Raw genomic sequence first — 22,062 nt, forward strand, 5'->3', positions numbered from 1 at the left:
GCCCTTAAAGATGACATTGTGCAACACAATGTTCATTTCAAAAGTACACAGGAGACCTCTGCAGGCCCTTAAAGATGACATCCTGTTGCAGGTGCACATCCTGTTACAGGTGCACATCCTGTTACAGGTGCAATTGGACCTCTTGACCACTAGATAGCACCAAAGTACCACAAGGTACCAAAAGGTACCACATACACTTGTCACACACACACCTCAGTGCTTTGAACGACTTCAGTGTAATAAAAAGATGTTGCTAGTGACGTCAGAGTTGTGTGGTCGTGGTTACACAAATGTTGTGAATATTGCAGTTGTGTTATTGTCATAAAAAAATGGGGTTTTCTTTTAAAAAAAAACATTTTTATCCCCCCCAAACTTTATATATCGACGATGAGATCTGAAGCAGTGATCCTCAAACTGTGGTGGCGGTACACGGGCTCCATCTAGTGGTACACCAAAGAATGACTTGATTAAAGTACAGTGTTTTATTTTCCTACATTCAAACACAGTGTGACTGTTCAAATGTCATGGCCAAACATATGAAATATACTTGTTTTTAATGAACACTTGGGCCTACTACGCTACTGTACTTTAATGTCATTATGGTGGTACTTAATGAATACTTAGGTCTACTACACTACTGTATTTAATGTTGTCATTATGGTGGTACTTAATGAATACTTAGGTCTACTACACTACTGTATTTAATGTTGTCATGATGGTGGTACTTAATGAATACTTAGGTCTACTACACTACTGTATTTAATGTTGTCATGATGGTGGTACTTAATGAATACTTAGGTCTACTACACTACTGTATTTAATGTTGTCATGATGGTGGTACTTAATGAATACTTAGGTCTACTACACTACTGTATTTAATGTTGTCATGATGGTGGTACTTAATGAATACTTAGGTCTACTACACTACTGTATTTAATGTTGTCATTATGGTGGTACTTAATGAATACTTAGGTCTACTACACTACTGTATTTAATGTTGTCATGATGGTGGTACTTAATGAATACTTAGGTCTACTACACTACTGTATTTAATGTTGTCATGATGGTGGTACTTAATGAATACTTAGGTCTACTACACTACTGTATTTAATGTTGTCATTATGGTGGTACTTAATGAATACTTAGGTCTACTACACTACTGTATTTAATGTTGTCATTATGGTGGTACTTAATGAATACTTAGGTCTACTACACTACTGTATTTAATGTTGTCATCATGGTGGTACTTAATGAATACTTAGGTCTACTACACTACTGTATTTAATGTTGTCATCATGGTGGTACTTAATGAATACTTAGGTCTACTACACTACTGTATTTAATGTTGTCATTATGGTGGTACTTAATGAATACTTAGGTCTACTACACTACTGTATTTAATGTTGTCATTATGGTGGTACTTAATGAATACTTAGGTCTACTACACTACTGTATTTAATGTTGTCATTATGGTGGTACTTAATGAATACTTAGGTCTACTACACTACTGTATTTAATGTTGTCATTATGGTGGTACTTAATGAATACTTAGGTCTATTACACTACTGTATTTAATGTTGTCATTATGGTGGTACTTAATGAATACTTAGGCCTACTACACTACTGTATTTAATGTTGTCATTATGGTGGTACTTAATGAATACTTAGGTCTACTACACTACTGTATTTAATGTTGTCATTATGGTGGTACTTAATGAATACTTAGGCCTACTACACTACTGTATTTAATGTTGTCATTATGGTGGTACTTAATGAATACTTAGGCCTACTACACTACTGTATTTAATGTTGTCATTATGGTGGTACTTAATGAATACTTAGGTCTACTACACTACTGTATTTAATGTTGTCATTATGGTGGTACTTAATGAATACTTAGGTCTACTACACTACTGTATTTAATGTTGTCATTATGGTGGTACTTAATGAATACTTAGGTCTACTACACTACTGTATTTAATGTTGTCATTATGGTGGTGAAATATTTGTCAAATATACGACTTACATTTAAGAGACTTCTGACTGACCCCTTTGGGGTCTCAGGACCTCCAACATTCACCGTTTGTTCCGCCACCAGGGGGCGACATCACAGCTCCTATTGATTTTTAGGGTACAAGTCAACATGTTGTGTAACATCAGAAAACACTCACCTTTGGCACAACACACACACACACACACACACACACACACACACACACACACACACACACGCACACACACACACACACACACACACGCACACACACACACACACACACGTGATGACTCAGCTCCTGTGGTCAAAAAGTCCAAAGCGTCAATCAAACGAGTCACTTTGTCGTCTGATGCGACGACAACTGGACAACACCCGGAGCTGAGCGTGTGTGTACAAGTGTGTGTCCAAGATGAGGGTGTGTGTGCTACTGTTGTGTGTGTGTTGTGTGTGTTGGAGGAGCGGCGCCCAGGACACAACGTGAGTCTTCATCGCCGCTCATTAACGACCTCTGATCATGATGACGTCATCCGGGCGTTGTTGGCATTATTATCATACGCTATTTGTGTTCCTGTCAACCGCGTTGTTGTGCTGCCTCTGATCATGAGTTTAGTTGGCGCTGTGACGCAGGCCGTTACGCAAAACACTCGTGTCTAAAATCAACGCTGAAATCAGTTGAGATGCACGCCAACTAGTGGTGGGGAGGAGCCTCACACGCATTTCTGATCGCACCTTCAAGCGAAACTATTAGCCCAGCGTATCTCCGACAAGTCATTAGCTAGAGGACTCTCAAGTCCAAGTACCACTGTACTAATAATACCACTGTACTATTAGTACCACTGTACTGTTTATACCACTGTAATATAAGTACTACTGTACTATTAGTACTACTGTACTATTAGTACTACTGTACTATAAGTACTACTGTACCATAAGTACCACTGTACTATTAGTACCACTGTACTATTAGTACCACTGTGCTATTAGTACCACTGTACTGTTTATACCACTGTACTATAAGTACTACTGTACTATTAGTACTACTGTACTATTAGTACTACTGTACTATAAGTACTACTGTACCATAGTACCACTGTACTATTAGTACCACTGTACTATTAGTACCACTGTACTATTAGTACCACTGTACTATAGTACCACTATGTACTACTAGTACCACTGTACTATTCTAGTACCACTGTACTATTTATACTACTGTACTATTAGTACTACTGTACTATTCAGTACCACTGTACTATTAGTACCACTGTACTATTAGTACCACTGTACTATTTATACCACTGTACTATTAGTACACTACCTGTACTATTAGTACCACTTACTATTATACCACTGTACTATTAGTACTACTGTACTATTAGTACACTTACCACTGTACTATTAGTACCACTGTACTATTAGTACTACTGTACTATTAGTACCACTGTACTATTAGTACCACTGTACTATTATACCACTGTACTATTATACTACTGTACTATTAGTACCACTGTACTATTAGTACCACTGTACTATTAGTACCACTGCACTACTTATATCACTGTACTATTAGTACCACTGTACTATTAGTACCACTGTACTATTTATACCACTGTACTATTAGTACCACTGTACTATTAGTACCACTGTACTATTTATACCACTGTACTATTAGTACTACTGTACTATTAGTACCACTGTGCTATTAGTACCACTGTGCTATTTATACCACTGTACTATTTATACCACTGTACTATTAGTACTACTGTACTATTAGTACCACTGTGCTATTTATACCACTGTACTATAAGTACCACTGTACTATTAGTACTACTGGACTATTAGTACTACTGTACTATTAGTACCACTGTACTATTAGTACCACTGTACTATTTATACCACTGTACTATTAGTACTACTGTACCTACTGTACTATTAGTACCACTGTACTATTAGTACCACTGTACTATTTATACCACTGTACTATTAGTACTACTGTACTATTTATACCACTGTACTATTAGTACCACTGTACTATTAGTACCACTGCACTATTTATATCACTGTACTATTAGTACCACTGTACTATTAGTACCACTGTACTATTTATATCACTGTACTATTAGTACCACTGTACTATTAGTACTACTGTACTATGTATACCAATGTACTATTAGTACCACTGTACTATTTATATCACTGTACTATTAGTACCATTGTACTATTAGTACTACTGTACTATTTATACCACTGTACTATTAGTACCACTGTACTATTTATATCACTGTACTATTAGTACCACTGTACTATTAGTACCACTGTACTATGTATACCACTGTACTATTAGTACTACTGTACTATTTATACCACTGTACTATTAGTACTACTGTACTATTTATACCACTGTACTATTAGTACTACTGTACTATTAGTACTACTGTACTATAAATACCACTGTACTATTAGTACTACTGTACTATAAATCCTACTTAGTATTAATCCTACTGTACCATTAGTACCACTGTACTATTTATACCACTGTACTATTAGTACTACTGTACTATAAATACTACTGTACTATTAGTACTACTGTACTATTTGTACCACTGTACTATTAGTACCACTGTACTATTTATACCACTGTACTATTAGTACTACTGTACTATAAATACTACTGTACTATTAGTACTACTGTACTATTAGTACCACTGTATTATTTATACCACTGTACTATTAGTACCACTGTACTATTAGTACCACTATACTATTAGTATCACTGTACTATTAGTACCACTGTATTATTTATACCACTGTACTATTAGTACCACTGTACTATTAGTACCACTATACTATTAGTACCACTGTACTATTAATGCTAGAATCTGCAGTTCCAGTAGGAATTGTGTGTGAATGTGTGATATGGTCAATTTGCCAAAGCGCTGACCAGAGTGAGTGGAAGTGACATGGTTGGATGTCCAGAGTGGGTGGAAGTGACATGGTTGGATGTCCAGAGTGGGTGGAAGTGACATGGTTGGATGTCCAGAGTGAGTGGAAGTGACATAGTTGGATGTCCAGAGTGAGTGGAAGTGACATAGTTGGATGTCCAGAGTGAGTGGAAGTGACATGGTTGGATGTCCAGAGTGGGTGGAAGTGACATGGTAGGATGTCCAGAGTGAGTGGAAGTGACATGGTTGGATGTCCAGAGTGGGTGGAAGTGACATGGTTGGATGTCCAGAGTGGGTGGAAGTGACATGGTTGGATGTCCAGAGTGAGTGGAAGTGACATGGTTGGATGTCCAGAGTGGGTGGAAGTGACATGGTTGGATGTCCAGAGTGGGTGGAAGTGACATGGTTGGATGTCCAGAGTGAGTGGAAGTGACATAGTTGGATGTCCAGAGTGAGTGGAAGTGACATAGTTGGATGTCCAGAGTGAGTGGAAGTGACATGGTTGGATGTCCAGAGTGGGTGGAAGTGACATGGTAGGATGTCCAGAGTGGGTGGAAGTGACATGGTTGGATGTCCAGAGTGGGTGGAAGTGACATAGTTGGATGTCCAGAGTGGGTGGAAGTGACATGGTTGGATGTCCAGAGTGGGTGGGAGTGACATGGTTGGATGTCCAGAGTGAGTGGAAGTGACATAGTTGGATGTCCAGAGTGGGTGGAAGTGACATGGTTGGATGTCCAGATTGGGTGGAAGTGGCATGGCTGGATGTCCAGAGTGGGTGGAAGTGACATGGTTGGATGTCCAGAGTGGGTGGAAGTGACATGGTTGGATGTCCAGGGTGAGTGGAAGTGACATGGTTGGATGTCCAGAGTGGGTGGAAGTGACATAGTTGGATGTCCAGAGTGGGTGGAAGTGACATGGTTGGATGTCCAGAGTGAGTGGAAGTGACATGGTTGGATGTCCAGAGTGGGTGGAAGTGACATGGTTGGATGTCCAGAGTGGGTGGAAGTGACATGGTTGGATGTCCAGAGTGGGTGGAAGTGACATGGTTGGATGTCCAGAGTGGGTGCAAGTGACATGGCTGGATGTCCAGAGTGGGTGGAAGTGACATGGTTGGATGTCCAGAGTGAGTGGAAGTGACATGGTTGGATGTCCAGAGTGGGTGGAAGTGACATGGTTGGATGTCCAGAGTGAGTGGAAGTGACATGGTTGGATGTCCAGAGTGAGTGGAAGTGACATGGTTGGATGTCCAGAGTGGGTGGAAGTGACATAGTTGGATGTCCAGAGTGGGTGGAAGTGACATGGTTGGATGTCCAGAGTGGGTGGAAGTGACATGGTTGGATGTCCAGAGTGAGTGGAAGTGACATGGTTGGATGTCCAGAGTGGGTGGAAGTGACATGGTTGGATGTCCAGAGTGGGTGGAAGTGACATGGTTGGATGTCCAGAGTGAGTGGAAGTGACATGGTTGGATGTCCAGAGTGGGTGGAAGTGACATGGTTGGATGTCCAGAGTGGGTGGAAGTGACATGGTTGGATGTCCAGAGTGGGTGGAAGTGACATGGTTGGATGTCCAGAGTGGGTGGAAGTGACATGGTTGGATGTCCAGAGTGGGTGGAGTACGTGGAGGCAGTGGATTGTATATGTGCCAGACATTTTCAATGGAGAGGACATACCGGGAGAACCGGGAATTTTGGGAAAGGGGAAACGTGTTTTGTGTTCACTATATTAGGAGAGTAGTTAGTTAGATAGTACTTTAGTAGTGTGGGTGGATGGTCCAAAGGTCAGAATCGGGTAAACAAATGGCGCAACATTTTGGGCATTGTAGAACTACGAACACGTCCGTTCATTTGAATGGGAATTTCCTGGAAATTTGGGAAAAAACGGGAACGTTTGAAAATATCGATACTCGCACAATTGTCCTAGGCCTAGACCTAGATACTAGCACAATTGTCCTAGACCTAGCCCTAGATACTAGCACAATTGTCCTAGACCTAGACATAGGTACTAGCACAATTGTCCTAGACCTAGACCTAGATACTAGCACAATTGTCCTACACCTAGACCGAGATACTAGCACAATTGTCCTAGACCTAGACCTTGACCTAGATACTAGCACAATTGTCCTAGACCTAGACCTAGATACTAGCACAATTGTCCTAGACCTAGACCTAGACCTAGATACTAGCACAATTGTCCTAGAGCAGGGGTCGGCCACCTTTACCACTCAAAGAGCCATTTTGACCCGTTTCACAAATGAAAGAAAACAACAGGAGCCACAAAACTCTTTTGAAATGTAAAATGAAATAACACCGCATATAAAGTGTTATTTGCTTTGTGCTATGTATAAACAAACTATTATGGGTTACATTTATGGAATCAATGAACGACTGCAGAGAAAATGAAATACAATTTCTGCATGCAACAAAACGTTTTTAACTCCGAAAAAGACGTCGGGTTGAAGGTTAAGTGGAATACTTAAAGTCCTACTGAAAGCCACGACTAGCGACCACGCAGTCTGATAGTTTATATATCAATGATGACATCTTCACATTGCAACACATGCCAATACGGCCGGGTTAACTTATAAAGTGACATTTTACATTTCCCGCTAAACTTCCGCTTGAAAACGTCTATGGATGATGACGTATGCGCGTGACGTAGCCAGTGAAACAGAAGTATCGCTACACCATTGAATCCAATACAAAAAAGCTCTGTTTTCATCTCATAATTCCACAGTATTCTGGACATCTGTGTTGGTGAATCTTTTGCAATTTGTTTAATGAACAATGGAGACAGCAAAGAAGAAAGCTGTAGGTGGGATCGGTGTATTAGCGGCTGGCTGCAGCAATACAACCAGGAGGACTTTGACTCGGATAGCAGACACGCTATCCGACGCTAGCCGCCAACCGCATCTATGATCGGGTGAAGTCCTTTGTCGCGCCGTCGATCGCTGGAACGGTGAGCACGGGTGAGCACGGGTGTTGATGAGCAGATGAGGGCTGGCTGGCGTAGGTGGAGAGCTAATGTTTTTAGCATAGCTCTGTGAGGTCCCGTTATACTAAGTTACCTTCAATGGCGTCGTTAGCAACAGCATTGTTAACCTTCGCCAGCCTGGAAAGCATTAACCGTGTAGTTACATGTCCACGGTTTAATAGTATTGTTGATTTTCTATCTATACTTCCAGTCAGGGGTTTATTTCTTTTGTTTCTATATGCAGTTAAAGCAAGATGCTATCACGTTAGCTCGTAGCTAAAGTGCTTCGCCGATGTATTGTCGTGGAGATAAAAGTCACTGTGAATGTCCATTTGGCGTTCTGGACTCATTTTCAAGAGGATATAGTATCCCAGGTGGTTTAAAATACAAATCCGTGATCCACAATAGAAAAAGGAGAGAGTGTGGAATCCAATGAGCCAGCTTGTACCTAAGTTACGGTCAGAGCGAAAAAAGATACGTCCTGCAATGCACTCTAGTCCTTCACTCTCACGTTCCTCATCCAAAAATCTTTCATCCTGGCTCAAATTAATGGTGTAATCGTCGCTTTCTCGGTCCGAATCTCTCTCGCTGCTGGTGTAAACAATGTGCAGATGTGAGGAGCCTTTCAACCTGTGACGTCACGCTACTTCCGCTACAGGCAAGGCTTTTTTTTATCAGCGAGCAAAAGTTGCAACTTTATCGTCGATTTTCTCTACTAAATCCTTTCAGCAAAAATATGGCAATATCGCCAAATGATCAAGTATGACACATAGAATGGATCTGCTATTCCCGTTTAAATAAAAAAATAATTTCAGTAGGCCTTTAAAGTCTATTTCACGCACCTGTAGGGATGATACTTGATCATTTGGCGATATTGCCATATTTTTGCTGAAAGGATTTAGTAGAGAACATCGATGATAAAGTTGCAACTTTTGCTCGCTGATAAAAAAAAGCCTTGCCTGTAGCGGAAGTAGCGTGACGTCACAGGTTGGAGGGCTCCTCACATCTGCACATTGTTTACACCAGCAGCGAGAGAGATTCGGACCGAGAAAGCGACGATTACCCCATTAATTTGAGCCAGGAGGAAAGATTCGTGGATGAGGAACGTGAGAGTCAAGGACTAGAGTGCAGTGCAGGACGTATCTTTTTTCGCTCTGACCGTAACTTAGGTACAAGCTGGCTCATTGGATTCCACACTCTCTCCTTTTTCTATTGTGGATCACGGATTTGTATTTTAAACCACCTGGGATACTATATCCTCTTGAAAATGAGAGTCCAGAACGCCAAATGGACATTCAGTGCCTTTTATCTCCACGACAATACATCGGCGAAATGCTTTAGCTACGAGCTAACGTGATAGCATCTTGCTTTAACTGCACATAGAAACAAAAGAAATAAACCCCTGACTGGAAGGATAGATAGAAAATCAACAATACTATTAAACCGTGGACATGTAAATACACGGTTAATGCTTTCCAGCCTGGTGAAGGTTAACAATGCTGTGCTAACGACGCCATTGAAGCTAACTTAGCAAGCGGACTGCACAGAGCTATGCTAAAAACATTAGCTCTCCACCTACGCCAGCCAGCCCTCATCTACTCATCAACACCCGTGCTCACCTGCGTTCCAGCGATCGGCAGAAGGACGAAGGACTTCACCCGATGCGTTTGGCGGCCCGGAGACGTAGGAAGTCAAGGTGAAGTCGGCGGCTAGCACGGCTAGCGCTCCAACAAAGTCCTCCTGGTTGTGTTGCTGTAGTCCGCTGCTAATACACCGATCCCACCTACAACTGTCTTCTTTGCAGCCTTCATTGTTCATTAAAAAAATTGCAAAAGATGTCCAGAATACTGTGGAATTATGAAATGAAAACAGAGCTTTTTGTATAGGATTCTACGGGGTACCATAACTTCCGTTACTCGGACTTCGTCACGCGCATACGTCATCATACCGCGATGTTTCAGCCGGATATTTCCCGGGAATTTTAAAATGTCACTTTATAAGTTAACCCGGCCGTATTGGCATGTGTTGCAATGTTAAGATTTCATCATTGATATATAAACTATCAGACTGCGTGGTCGCTAGTAGTGGCTTTCAGTAGGCCTTTAAGTCCTCCTTGTAGTAATGAAAAAACAAAACGCCGAACTTAAATGATCCACTGGCAGAGAAGCAAGAATGTCTTCCTCTCTGTGTGCTGTCATCCTTCTACTGGCGCCGTGCAGTCAGCTGCCAACCTGAATAACACAATGTCTATTTCACTGAACAATTAAAACATGTGAATATATGCAAAATGATAGGAAATTAAAATATTGATCATACTTGTCTGATTTCTGCTCCTGAACCCCAGCGTCTCCTGCATGACGTCACCTTCATCTTCACATGTAGGCTCTCCTCTGTGAGGCGTGTGTTTGCAATAAAGTTCATGTTGGACAACACACGTGTGCATCCAAACATCCACAGGACTCAAAGTGCATACTTTTTCATCTTCACATCAAAGTCGGGGATGGCGTTCCAAGTCCCGAACACAAGTTTGTCTGGTTTGGGGAGCTTTGAAAATATCACAGCATTTGTGAGACTGAGCAAGAGCGGCCTTCTGGCGTGAAACATCTTCAAGGTCCGCTGTCAGGCGCTTTGACTTGGACACACACACGTCTTTGTCGGCCACTTCCATCTCAAGGTCAGGTGGACACGTAGAGAGAGAGAGAGAGAGAGAGTGAGAAAGAGAGAGAGCATAAAGCTTGTGTGGGCTTCCGGTACAGAAGACTACATCCCCGCGCGGGATGGCAGGTTGAGCAGGCTTATGAAGGCAGCTCCCTCATTATTTTTGTGCTAGTATCTGTCATGTCTGTGTTAATCCTGTTGTTGTTTGGCCATGTTTTGCTTGGTTTTTGGACTCTCTTTAGTTCCTGGTTGCACTTCCTTGTTTTGTTTGGTTTCCATGGTCACCCATTAGTTTTCACCTGTCATGCCACGCACCCGTTTCACGTTTTGAGTCACGCACCTGTAGGGATGATACTCGAAACCGGTTTTCCCGGTTGTTTGATAAGCAAACGGACTCAAATCCCTTTTTGAGAACCGGTACCCGTTATCGAGACCACTATAGTAAAGGAAAAGAGTTGATTCTTTATTCGAATCCCGTCCCGACCAGAAATGCTCCGTGAGACATCACAAGAAATGACGTCACGTAGCTCAGTCATTAGGCGCAGATAGCGAAAGCAGGAAAACAATGGACGGGAAAAAGCGCTCCAAGGTGTAATAAAGTTCAAAACAAAAGCGAATAACTTTACTGAGAGATTTGAGCAGGGTAAAACACATGACCAACACTTTTACGACCAACCGGAAACATAGCAACCAGGCTAGCAACGCACCTCCTTTACGGCAGCTGTCGCAACCTTCTTAAAACAACCGCAGCACATACATATATATACAACACTGCAGCACATACATATATATACAACACTGCAGCACATACATATATATACAACACTGCAGCACATACATATATATACAACACTGCGGCACATACATATATATACAACACTGCAGCACATACATATATATACAACACTGCGGCACATACATATATATACAACACTGCAGCACATACATATATATACAACACTGCAGCACATACATATATATACAACACTGCAGCACATACATATATATACAACACTGCAGCACATACATATATATACAACACTGCAGCACATACATATATATACAACACTGCAGCACATACATATATATACAACACTGCAGCACATACATATATATACAACACTGCAGCACATACATATATATACAACACTGCAGCACATACATATATATACAACACATCTCCCTTTTTCAACTTTTGTTTTTCTTTCCTTGTAAACGTTACAAAATCACACTGTAGATGTGTTGTCTGTCTAATTATAAATAATGCAGACGAGGCGTGTTGGCTGAGTTCTTGACGTTTACTTTCACAGCGTGGCAACATGCAACACGTTTCGGGGCTACCGCGCATGCTCGTCACTCCCGTTGCATGCTGGGTAGTGTAGTGGTTATATTCTCTAGCTCAGGGGTCACCAACCTTTTTGAAAGCAAGAGCTACTTCTTGGGTAGTGATTAATGCGAAGGGCTACCAGTTTGATACACACTTAAATAAATTGCCAGAAATAGCCAATTTGCTCAATTTACCTTTAACTCTATGTTATTATTAATAATTAATGATATTTACACTTAATTGAACGGTTTAAAAGAGGAGAAAACACGAAAAAAATGACAATTAAATTTCGACTCTTTAAAATTCAAAATTCAACCGAAAAAAAGAAGAAAAAAACTAGCTAATTTGAATCTTTTTGAAAAAAATGTAAAAAAGAATTTATGGAACATCATTCGTAATTTTTCCTGATTAAGATTAATTTTAGAATTTTGATGACATGTTTTAAATAGGTTAAAATCCAATCTGCACTTTGTTAGAAAATATAACAAATTGGACCAAGCTATATTTCTAACAAAGACAAATCATTATTTTCTTCTAGATTTTCCAGAACAAAATTTTTAAAAGAAATTTAAAAGACTTTGAAATAAGATTTAAATTTGATTCTACAGATTTTCTAGATTTGCCAGAATAATTTTTTTGAATTTTAATCATAATAAGTTTGAAGAAATATTTCACAAATATTCTTCGTCGAAAAAACAGAAGCTAAAATGAAGAATTAAATTAACATTTATTTATTATTCTTTACAATAAAACAAATACATTTATTGAACATTGATTTAAATTGTCAGGAAAAAGAGGAAAAAATTGTCTTTCTGAAAGTTATAAGAAGCAAAGTAAAAAAATAAATGAATTTATTTAAACAAGTGAAGACCAAGTCTTTGAAATATTTTCTTGGATTTTCAAATTCTATTTGAGTTTTGTCTACAATTTAAAAAATAGAGGGAGCTCACTGGTAAGTGCTACTATTTGAGCTATTTTTAGAACAGGCCAGCGGGCTACTCATCTGGTCCTTACGGGCTACCTGTTGCCCGCGGGCACCGCGTTGGTGACCCCTGCTCTAGCTCATAACATTTTTCCCTCATAAAGAAATAATGTTGACTCAATAAAGTGTATTTCTTTTTTTAGCTTTAACTTTTCATTTATTAGCATTATAACCACATTTGCAAACAACTTTTCTCTTCATAGAATTTTCTTTCAATAAAGAAATAAAGTGCAAAAATGCCAAAGCATCATAACAAACAGTTATGTTCCAATAGCAGCAGAAGTGCACTTTTTGGAGAGCTGTATTATTTTCAGTTTTGTGCCCAAGGGACTGATTTGATTTAACACTATATTATTATTTATACACCTATAGTGATCACAGAGACAGCTTGTTTTTGTGTTACTGTATATATTTGTTTCTCTGAAAAATCCCACTTAATATACTTTGGGTAACAACAGTCAATATTTATTTATTTTATTTTATTTTTTTAGGTGGGTAACAGTCAATATTTATTTATTTATTAGATTTTATTTTTTTATTATATAATAAAAGTGAGCTTTTGTTAAACCAAATATTGTGTGTTTTTTTCCATATACAACAACCTATCTGGACTCCATAAGAGAATCGATAAGGAATCGGTTCGATAAGAGGATTCGATAATAGGCTCGAACTCGATAATTCCTTATCAAACATCATCCCTACGCACCTGTTGTTAATCATGTCTGGGTTATTTAAGTCTTTCTTTCTGTTCACTTCGTTCTGCGTTCATTCTGTCACGTGGGGGGGTCGCAGCTGGCTGCGGGGTTGTTCTTCCAATGCAAAAACGGCTCCGGACGACAGCGTGAAGGTAGGCTTGGATTTATTTAACATAAATAACTCACTACCATAACCACAAAAATACAACAAAAAAAGGCAAGCGTGCCAAAAACACAAATGAAGCTGCTAGTTAGCAGAAACTATGACATGGACTATGAAAACTTACTTGGTCAGAATGATACATGAACCAGTGTGACATAAAGACAACGAACGCAGGACGAGTGAACAGAAAGAAAGACTTAAATAACCCAGACATGATTAACAACAGGTGCGTGACTCAAAACGTGAAACAGGTGCGCGACCTGACAGGTGAAAACTAATGGGTGACCATGGAAACCAAACCGAACAAGGAAGTGCAACCAGGAACTAAAGAGAGTCCAAAAACCAAGCAAAACATGGCCAAACAAAAACAGGATTAACACAGACATGACAGTATCAATATTTTCAGACTTTCTCGTTTTTTCCCAAATTTCCAGGAAATTCCCATTCAAATTAATGGACGTGTTCATAGTTCTACAATGCCCAAAATGTTGCGCCGTTTTTTTTTACCCGATTGTGACCTTTCAACCATCCACCCACACTACTCTCCTAGTATATTGGACGCAAAATAGGTTTTCCCAGAATTTCCCGGCAATTTCTTCTCATTGACCACGAACAGGAGATACACAATTGACCGTTCCACCATCCTCACACTACACTCACCTTGGACAATCAAACTACCCTTTTCCAAGTTCAGAAAAATTCCAGGAATTCCCAGTTTTACAAAACCCTATTTTCACCTCTTCCTGGAGAGTTTTGACAGTCCACAACTCAACCTCTTTTGACCATTCCACCTTCAAAACATTCCTCCTAGTTGGGACAACAAATGTTCCTTTTTTTTTTTTGGTACAAATTCCCGGTTTTCCTGAAATTCCAGAAGTTCCAAAATGCCCATTACTACATCATGTTTCAACCGATTATAAAAATTCGAACACCAAACCGTTCATATGGTCTAGGACAGGGCCGGCCCGTGGCATAGGCCGTATAGGCAAATGCTAAGGGCGCCGTCCATCAGGGGGCGCCACGCCAGTGCCACAAATGTTGGAGAAAGAAAAGAAAAAAAGTTGGTACTATTATTTCTAAATACAAAAAATAATCCCACGTTAATTAAAATGCAAAGTAAAGCCTATTTAATAGAAATATTATTTGTTACAACATTACGCCCCCCCCCCCCCCCCCCCCCCCCCCGCACGGGGCGCCCCCTCCCTTCCCATATCATGACTTTTTTTGGACGTCACCACATCTAGAAATCAACACAAGATGTCAAAACGGCCAAAACTGTCAGGTGCCCAGGGAAGAAAAAAGAGAAAAGAAGAGGAGGAGAAACGAGAAAAAGACAGAGGTAGCAGGTAGGTAACGTTAGCCTACATGAAATGATTTGTCTGTTACAGAATGTGATAGTAACCTGGCTTTTTAGCATTAAGCTAATGTTACATGATTCGGCAATTGCTAATCAATAAATAGCTAGTTCTGTTTTAACGTCGGGTTAATATTGTGGAGGGGGCTAAATTGTTATGGAAAATAATAATGTAACGTTAGGTAATTACAGTACTCCCACCTTACATTCCTCAGGGACATTTGTATAAGCAGGTGTTTTTTGTTTACATTGTTATTGCCTTCTGGTTAGCTAATGTTTGCCCTGCAGGTAATAGTCACTTTTCCACCCCTTTATACATTAGGTATAGTTGTAAGCCTAGTTGTTGAAGTGCACATCATTAATGTTAATTAACCAATATCACATGAGAGGGAATGCTGTTTTTTAATTTGAGCACTGCTGTGATTCGGTTAAAGATAATCATAACATAACAGTCTCATATAATATGTTAATTTGCTTTCTTTAAGTAAAAAAAAAAGGTCAAAGACAAAGCTATTCGGTTTCCTGTGAGTATATACACTTCACTGCCGATGTGGGGGGGCGCCACCTAAAATCTTGCCTAGGGCGCCAGATTGGTTAGGGCCAGGCCTGGTGGAACGGTTCAGATCTGTTGAAAATGTGGGATAAGCAGTCAATTGTATATTTCCCATTCATTTTCAATGGAGAGAAAATGCCAGGGAATTCTGGGAAAACCTGTTTTGCGTTCAACTTATTAGAAGAGTAATGCAGGTGGAAGGTTGAAAGGTCGGAATCGGGTAAAGAAATCGGCGCACAATTTTGAAAATTTTGGACATTGTAGAACTATTCATTTGAATAGGAATTTCCTAGAAATTTGGGAGAAACCGGGAATTTTAGAAAATATTGATACTAGCACCATTGTCCTAGACCAGGGGTCACCAACACGGTGCCCGCGGGCACCAGGTAGCCCGTAAGGACCAGATGAGTAGCCCGCTGGCCTGTTCTAAAAATAGCTCAAATAGCAGCACTTACCAGTGAGCTGCCTCTATTTTTTAAATTGTATTTATTTACTAGCAAGCTGGTCTCGCTTTGCCCGACATTTTTAATTCTAAGAGAGACAAAACTCAAATAGAATTTGAAAATCCAAGAAAATATTTTAAAGACTTGGTCTTCACTTGTTTAAATAAATTCATTATTTTTTTTACTTTGCTTCTTATAACTTTCAGAAAGACAATTTTAGAGAAACAATTCAACCTTAAAAATGATTTTAGGATTTTTAAACACATATACCTTCTTACCTTTTAAATTCCTTCCTCTTCTTTCCTGACAATTTAAATCAATGTTCAAGTAAAAAAAATTTGTTATTGTAAAGAATAATAAATACATTTTAATTTAATTCTTCATTTTAGCTTCTGTTCTCGCTTTGCCCAACATTTTTAATTCTAAGAGAGACAAAACTCAAATAGAATTTGAAAATCCAAGAAAATATTTTAAAGACTTGGTCTTCACTTGTTTAAATAAATTCATTATTTTTTTTACTTTGCTTCTTATAACTTTCAGAAAGACAATTTTAGAGAAAAAATACAACCTTAAAAATGATTTAGGATTTTTAAACACATATACCTTTTTACCTTTTAAATTCCTTCCTCTTCTTTCCTGACAATTTAAATCGATGTTCAAGTAAATTTATTTTTTTTATTGTAAAGAATAATAAATAAATTTTAATTTAATTCTTCATTTTAGCTTCTGTTTTTTCGACGAAGAATATTTGTGAAATATTTCTTCAAACTTATTATGATTAAAATTCAAAACAATTATTCTGGTAAATTTAGAAAATCTGTAGAATCAAATTTAAATCTTATTTCAAAGTCTTTTGATTTTCTTTTAAAATGTTTGTTGTAGAAAATCTAGAAGAAATAATGATTTGTCTTTGTTAGAAATATAGCTTGGTCCAATTTGTTATATATTCTAACAAAGTGCAGATTGGATTTTAACCTATTTAAAACATGTCATCAAAATTCTAAAATTAATCTTAGTCAGGAAAAATTACTAATGATGTTCCATAAATTATTTTTTTAATTTTTTCAAAAAAGATTCGAATTAGCTAGTTTTTCTCTTCTTTTTTTCGGTTGAATTTTGAATTTTAAAGAGTCGAAATTGAAGATAAACTATGTTTCAAAATTTTATTGTCATTTTTTTCGTGTTTTCTCCTCTTTTAAACCGTTCAATTAAGTGTAAATATCATTAATTATTAATAATAGCATAGAGTTAAAGGTAAATTGAGCAAATTGGCTATTTCTGGAAATTTATTTAAGTGTGTATCAAACTGGTAGCCCTTCGCATTAATCAAGAAGTAGCTCTTGGTTTCAAAAAGGTTGGTGACCCCTGCCCTAGACCATATGTGTTGGAATTGTTAGAATCGGGTGAAAAATGTTGATGTAGAAACAGTTTTAATTGAGAATGGGTATTTCGGAATTTCTGGAAAACTGGGAATTAGTACGAATAAAAAAATGGGAAAATGTGTTGTCCCAACTAAGAGGAAATATTTTGAAGGTGGAATGGTCAAAAACGGGGAAAAATGTGGACTGTGAAAACTTTCCAGGAAGAGGTGAAAATAGGGTTTTGGAAAACCAAGAGCTCTGTGAATTCCTGGAATTTTTCTGAACTTGGTGGTTGGATTGTCCAAGGTGTGTGGATGGTGGAACGCTTCCAATCGCTTGAGAAAAGCCGGAGTTTTGCAAGTTCCATTCATTTTCAATGGGAAAAATGTCCTGGAAAACCGGGAATTCTGGGTACTCCGGATTATTCTTTAAATGTTTTTTGGGGAGCTCACGAGTCCCGGTCGAGCCGAACGTTTTAAAACCGGAACGGTTCCGATCAGATGAAAAGTGTGTGTTGCGACAAATAAAACTAAAATAATAGACAAATAGGAATAATAAGAAATGGATTAGACTCTTCATTTATTGGAAGTTGTGTTTGAAGGAGGACAAGAATCCCAAACATCACTTTAGTCAGCAAAAGGCTTCATATTGGGCCGGAACTACACCAGTCAAAAACTTCTCCGCGGTTACTAATGACTGAATATGGGCATCTCTCTTACGTCATCGTGATGCGTTCAATGTGGTCTTGTAAGATGAGAGTGGGACATTTGAACAGCCTAATTACAAAAAAAGTTCAATATTCAAATATGTGTTTGTTTTCGTAGGCAATATAAAACAAAAGACACAATAAAAGCTGACAACAACAAAGTAAAAAAAGATTATTTTACGACCACATCCCACCGCTTCTCAAATCCCTTCACTGGCTTCCTGTTCCACTCAGGATTGAATTCAAAGTCTCCCTGCTAACCCACCAGTGCCTCCATGGTAATGCCCCCCTCTACCTCAAAGAACTGCTCACCCCCAAATCCTCCACACCACACCAGGCTAACCTCCTCCAACCTCCGAGGACAAAGCACCGGGCTTTCTGCTCCGCCGCTCCCGGTCTGTGGAAGGCTCTCCCTGACCACCTGAGGGCACCACAGACTGTGGATGCTTCTAAAAAAGGCTTAAATCAATGAAACGAGAGTAACTAATAATACATTTGACATAATAATACTCTGACTTGGTAAAAAGGAAACAATTGGGTGCATCCAAATTCAAATGAAAGGTGACAATGAAGAGGTTAGAGGGGCCCACATGGATGTTCTTGCGGGGGCCCACAATTCCAAGCCACGGCCCTGCATGTGCGTGCACAGTGCTTGATGTAGTCCGTGTTGGTGTGCGCGCCAACACTGCCCTCATGTGGCTGCTGTCTGTCACTACACGTAGAGAGAGCACTTGTGGAAAAACTGCACTTCTCTTTCAGTCTTCTGGATCTCATGTCCGCAGACTTGTTATGACAGATACCAGTCACATTAGTAGTGATGTCATACCTAACAGATACAAGTCACAGTAGTAGTGATGTCATACCTAACAGATACAAGTCACATTAGTAGTGATGTCATACCTAACAGATACAAGTCACAGTAGTAGTGATGTCATACCTAACAGATACAAGTCACATTAGTAGTGATGTCATACCTAACAGATACAAGTCACAGTAGTAGTGATGTCATACCTAACAGATACAAGTCACAGTAGTAGTGATGTCATACCTAACAGATACCAGTCACATTATTAGTGATGTCATACCTAACAGATACAAGTCACATTAGTAGTGATGTCATACCTAACAGATACAAGTCACATTAGTAGTGATGTCATACCTAACAGATACAAGTCACATTAGTAGTGATGTCATACCTAACAGATACCAGTCACATTATTAGTGATGTCATACCTAACAGATACAAGTCACATTATTAGTGATGTCATACCTAACAGATACAAGTCACATTAGTAGTGATGTCATACCTAACAGATACAAGTCACATTAGTAGTGATGTCATACCTAACAGATACAAGTCACATTAGTAGTGATGTCATACCTAACAGATACAAGTCACATTAGTAGTGATGTCATACCTAACAGATACAAGTCACAGTAGTAGTGATGTCATACCTAACAGATACAAGTCACATTAGTAGTGATGTCATACCTAACAGATACCAGTCACATTATTAGTGATGTCATACCTAACAGATACAAGTCACATTATTAGTGATGTCATACCTAACAGATACAAGTCACATTAGTAGTGATGTCATACCTAACAGATACAAGTCACATTAGTAGTGATGTCATACCTAACAGATACAAGTCACAGTAGTAGTGATGTCATACCTAACAGATACAAGTCACATTAGTAGTGATGTCATACCTAACAGATACAAGTCACATTAGTAGTGATGTCATACCTAACAGATACAAGTCACATTAGTAGTGATGTCATACCTAACAGATACAAGTCACAGTAGTAGTGATGTCATACCTAACAGATACAAGTCACAGTAGTAGTGATGTCACACCTAACAGATACAAGTCACAGTAGTAGTGATGTCATACCTAACAGATACAAGTCACAGTAGTAGTGATGTCATACCTAACAGATACAAGTCACAGTAGTAGTGATGTCATACCTAACAGATACAAGTCACAGTAGTAGTGATGTCATACCTAACAGATACAAGTCACAGTAGTAGTGATGTCATACCTAACAGATACAAGTCACAGTAGTAGTGATGTCATACCTAACAGATACAAGTCACAGTAGTAGTGATGTCATACCTAACAGATACAAGTCACAGTAGTAGTGATGTCATACCTAACAGATACAAGTCACAGTAGTAGTGATGTCATACCTAACAGATACAAGTCACAGTAGTAGTGATGTCATACCTAACAGATACAAGTCACATTAGTAGTGATGTCATACCTAACAGATACAAGTCACAGTAGTAGTGATGTCATACCTAACAGATACAAGTCACAGTAGTAGTGATGTCATACCTAACAGATACAAGTCACAGTAGTAGTGATGTCATACCTAACAGATACAAGTCACAGTAGTAGTGATGTCATACCTAACAGATACAAGTCACAGTAGTAGTGATGTCATACCTAACAGATACAAGTCACAGTAGTAGTGATGTCATACCTAACAGATACAAGTCACAGTAGTAGTGATGTCATACCTAACAGATACAAGTCACAGTAGTAGTGATGTCATACCTAACAGGGCTGTCCAAGGTGTGTCCCCAGGGCCATTTTCGGCCCGCAGCTCATTTTATATTGGCTCACGACACTTTCTACGGACAAAATAAGCACATTCTTTTCCTCCAAAAAAGTGACCCAAAAACCCAAATTACCGTTGACCGGTGCGTCTTCTACATGGTGTTTGACGAACATACTGACACATTTTGAGTGCGCTAAAGCCAGAGTGTAATAATGATACTAATCATTGATTAAATTACATTGGTTTTTGTTGCGTTTCGGTGTATGTATGGACCCCAGGATGTAGAGATGGCAGGCAAGCGCAGCAAAGAAGCCCTCTTTAATAGGGAAACGCAAGGTAACACGAAAACAAAGATGTGCACAAATGGAAAACAGGCAAAAGAGAATGCCATCCATCCATTTCTGGAGTGCTGGGTGCTGGAGCCCATCTCAGCTGCATTCGGGCGGAAGGCGGGGTACACCCTGGACAAGTCGCTACCTCATCACAGGGCCAACACAGATAGACAGACCACATTCACACACTAGGGACCATTTAGTGTTGCCAGTCAACCTATCCCCAGGTGCATATCTAAGATACAAAATAATCCAGTCCCAAAAAGCATCCTGACTGTCAACTGGGGACCATTTAAAGATAAAAAAATTAAATCAAAAATATATTTTTTATCTCGGGAAATTCAATCGATCACAACTGGACTGCTTGGTTTGTCTTAGAAGACATTTCGCCGAGTAAGCTTCATCAGTTCATGATCATAGACTTAGATTGGTCAGATCTAGTCTAGCGGCTGGTGCCAAACCTCCAAAAATGTATACTATAAAACCAGGAGGGTGTTTCCGGGGCGAGGATGGTTTATATGAAATGCGTTTATATTCTATATCATGTTAATACTTCGACTGCACTGCTGCTTCGAAAGCCCGAGCCGGCTATAGTTAGCAATGCTACGGGCTACATCATTGTTCACGAGCTAACGAATGATAACACTAACTGTTCCAATGCCAAACACACTAGGCACTGATCTAATTAAAAGTCGTTTTTAGGAAGATCGTTCTTTTGTGATGCTATTGTCTTACATTAGAAGGCTAAGCTAGCTACACAACAACTTGAGCTAACATTGCTAACGTATCATTTGCACATTTCTAACCTACTGTTATTACTTTCTGTTTCATTGTCTCCTCCATTGCCATAAAAAGTACTGACTGAGCACGCCATTTAAAAGTCGTTTTTTTTCTCAAGACTTTGTGAACCTTTATTTTTGAGCCTGAACACAAAGAGGATGAGCAATACATTTTAGAAGCCGAGCCCTAAACATATGTAGCTTTATTGTGAAACTATAGCATTAGCAGCATT

General features: G+C 39.2%; 1 protein-coding gene across 2 annotated transcripts in view; it reads left to right on the forward strand.

Annotated features, from left to right (window-relative positions):
* Nucleotides 1-2,306: 2,306 nt before the first annotated feature.
* The window catches only part of c5 (complement component 5), a 34,241-nt gene continuing 14,485 nt past the window's right edge, over nucleotides 2,307-22,062 (forward strand). For both annotated transcript variants that reach the window (XM_062025287.1, XM_062025286.1), the window contains exon 1: nucleotides 2,307-2,473. In XM_062025287.1, coding sequence (XP_061881271.1) covers nucleotides 2,406-2,473 — 68 coding nt within the window. In that variant the 5' untranslated portion in view covers nucleotides 2,307-2,405. The remainder of the gene's footprint in view (nucleotides 2,474-22,062) is intronic.

The sequence above is a fragment of the Entelurus aequoreus genome, linkage group LG17, assembly GCF_033978785.1.
Source record: "Entelurus aequoreus isolate RoL-2023_Sb linkage group LG17, RoL_Eaeq_v1.1, whole genome shotgun sequence".
NCBI lineage: Eukaryota > Metazoa > Chordata > Actinopteri > Syngnathiformes > Syngnathidae > Entelurus > Entelurus aequoreus.